Raw genomic sequence first — 2,864 nt, 5'->3', positions numbered from 1 at the left:
GGGGCATCTACATGAGGTAAGTCTTCGGTGACAAGCATGGATTTCAAACCTTCTGCTGCCTGCCAGGTTTTTTCTTAGCAGTGGTTAGGGTTAGGGTTAACTAAAACATGTCTTGGGCGCTTATACAGAAAGAGTTTTGTGGAGCTGATAGGCTTATTAAACTTTGTCTCAATCTCGTTTGGCAATGACCTGAATGTAACCAACATTCATTTATATGAACAAGTGTATGCACTATAGCTTTAGCTTACTTCTAATCCTCTCTTTGTCTGTGCTTTCTCCTTCATCACTTAAAAGGAGTCTTCTTGCTCTCTTGGCCTTCTATCTTTTGGATGGATACCAGTTACTCCGTCCTCTACAGTTCTTGCCACAGAACTGGACTTCTCTCCGGCTTCCAGCGCCTGCGCTCTCAAGGAAAGATGTGTGATGTCTTCTTGGAAGCCGGCGGTGTGTCTTTCCCATGTCATCGCGCCCTTTTAGCCAGCTCCAGTGAGTATTTCTGGGCCCTATTTGGAGAGACTACAGCAGAGAGATTAGCGGGCTCCATTAGCCTCCCAGCGCTAACCCCTGAGGGTTTAGATGCCATTCTTGACTTCCTGTATTCTGGGTGGCTCAGTGTATCCAAGTCAACACTTCCTGTCGTCTTGGAAGCAGCCAGGTACTTGCAGGTGGAGCCGGCTGTGTCGATATGCGAGCGTTTTATAACCGATGGATTAAATGTCGAGAACTGTTGTTGCTATGCTAACCTAGCCGACCATCACACCCTTTCAGATGCACTTGAAGCTGCTAATCAAACCATTGCTATGGAGATGGGGACATTGCTAAAGGAAGGCAAGGATGACCTTCTAGGGCTGAATATCCAATCGTTGATGGCGGTGCTCGATGCTGATGAGATACCTTCCGTCAAGGAGGTGGAGCTCATAAAGCTGGCTCTGGATTGGCTGACTGAGAACGGGCCCCTGTCTCTGCTGAAGTCAAATCTCCTGCTGAGTCGTGTGCGCTTCGGATTGGTCGCCCCCTCTGACCTCAATGATCTAAGCCACGCCCACAGAGCCATGGCCACTCCCCTTATCAGAAGTCAGCTGACTCGGGCGTTGGAGTACCACAGGCAGGGTCCAGCTCAGCCTATCAAACAGAGCAGGCAGACGACATTAAGAGCATCGCCCAATCGCGTGTTGCTTGTGGGCGGGGGATCCAGCCCTGATTCGCCTGAACAGCAGTTGTTGGTGTTTGATCCTAGAAGCAGGAAGTTCTCATCTGTGAGTTCATGCCTCCCGCTAAGACTGAGATTTCACTGCGTGTGTTCTGTTGGAGGCTTTCTCTTCGTGATCGGAGGAGAAGAAGTGAAAGAGGGGGATGAAGATGGGAAAAAGTCTGTCACCGTGGCAACTTCTAAGCAGGTGTGGCGCTACGATCCACGCTTCGACCAATGGGAGAAGATGGAGTCCATGCGGGAGATGCGGGCGCAGTTCAGCTGCTCTGTGGTGGACGATGTCATCTATGCCATCGGGGGGCGACACACACGACCAGACACCAACACACACGCCTCCTTAGCGTCTGTTGAGTTTTACGACTTGGTGACGGGAAAGTGGCGGAGAGGAGCCACGATGCCTAGACCCATTTACGGCCATGCGTCTGCTGCGCTTAACAACAGCATCTACGTGTCAGGTGGCTTCCCCGGCAACCCGGGCAGAATCCACGGCGGCAGTAACCAAGTCGATAACCATGGTGATAACGAGGATGACCTCAGAGGGAGAGGCTGCAGAGAAGTTCTATTCTGGGACCTCAAAGGTAAAGTGTGGGAGAAGCGAGCATCCATGTCCCTTGCTAGGTTCTGTCACCGCATGGCAACCGCCAACGGCCACATCTACGCCCTGTTGGGAATGTACGAGCCTTTCTGCGATATCGAACAATACGATTCGCAGTCGGACCACTGGACCCGCCTTCGGCCGCTGCTCGTTGGCTCCTTCAACTACGGGATGGTGACCATGCCATCTGGGAATATCCTGGTATTCGGAGGGAGACGGTGGAGCGACGGACAGGAGGTGGTAGTGAAGAGTGTGTTGGAGTACGACACAAAGAAAGACCGCTGGAGGGAGATCTGTCAACTCCCCAGACCACTCACTGGGACTGAGTGCACACTGATGCCCCTCCCAGACTGAAGTGCACAATAGTGAATGAAAATGTTAAAATGAGAGTGAGAACATTTGATATATAGTCTCAAAAGGACACGTTACAATGATGGCGGGACAATATCAAGCATTGTACCCTCAATATGAATGTGTTTAGGGAACTCAAATAATTGGGTTTGAAACTCTGCTTTATGACTATATGCTAAGCTAAGATGCTAACCTATTCTGAGATGTACTCAGAATAGGTTAGGATGCACTTTTTATGCCGAGAGTTAGATGAGAAGATTGTTACCACTCTAATGTCTTTACGCTAAATATGGGACTAGCATCTGGAGACATTTAGCTTAAAGCATGTAAACTCACATAAAAACCACAACTAAGTAACTTTTTGTACTGATAAAACAAACTAGCTATACATGTTAATTACCTTAAGAGTTGTTTGTCAAAATGTTACCCTAGCCCAGACGGAGCCAAGCCAGCTAGCAAAGCCAGCGCTCCTGATTCTAGCTATTGGACACAGTGGCAGATATCTACCCATCTAACTCTAGGCAATAGAGTGAATATGCACTCTGAATTTTTAAAGCATTTAATGATTTATGTGTTATTGTTTGTGTAATGACATGCCTGTTGCTGCCAAACTGCCTGTTTTTCAATTTTTTATTATTTATACGTTTAAGAATTTGGCATACACAGTTATTAAGAGCTAATTGCAATGACAACAACATTAATAATTGA

General features: G+C 48.0%; 1 protein-coding gene across 1 annotated transcript; it reads left to right on the top strand.

Moving 5' to 3' along the window:
• Window positions 1-329: 329 nt before the first annotated feature.
• klhl34 (kelch-like family member 34) lies at window positions 330-2,159 on the top strand (the record flags this gene model as incomplete). Its single annotated transcript, XM_080050328.1, has 1 exon — window positions 330-2,159. The coding sequence occupies one exon, from the start codon at window positions 330-332 to the stop codon at window positions 2,157-2,159; it is 1,830 nt and encodes a 609-aa protein (XP_079906454.1).
• Window positions 2,160-2,864: the final 705 nt, after the last annotated feature.

This window comes from Ammodytes marinus (assembly GCF_949987685.1).
Source record: "Ammodytes marinus genome assembly, chromosome: 21".
NCBI classification, from domain to species: domain Eukaryota; kingdom Metazoa; phylum Chordata; class Actinopteri; order Uranoscopiformes; family Ammodytidae; genus Ammodytes; species Ammodytes marinus.
This window is presented reverse-complemented; position numbering and strand designations above follow the sequence as displayed.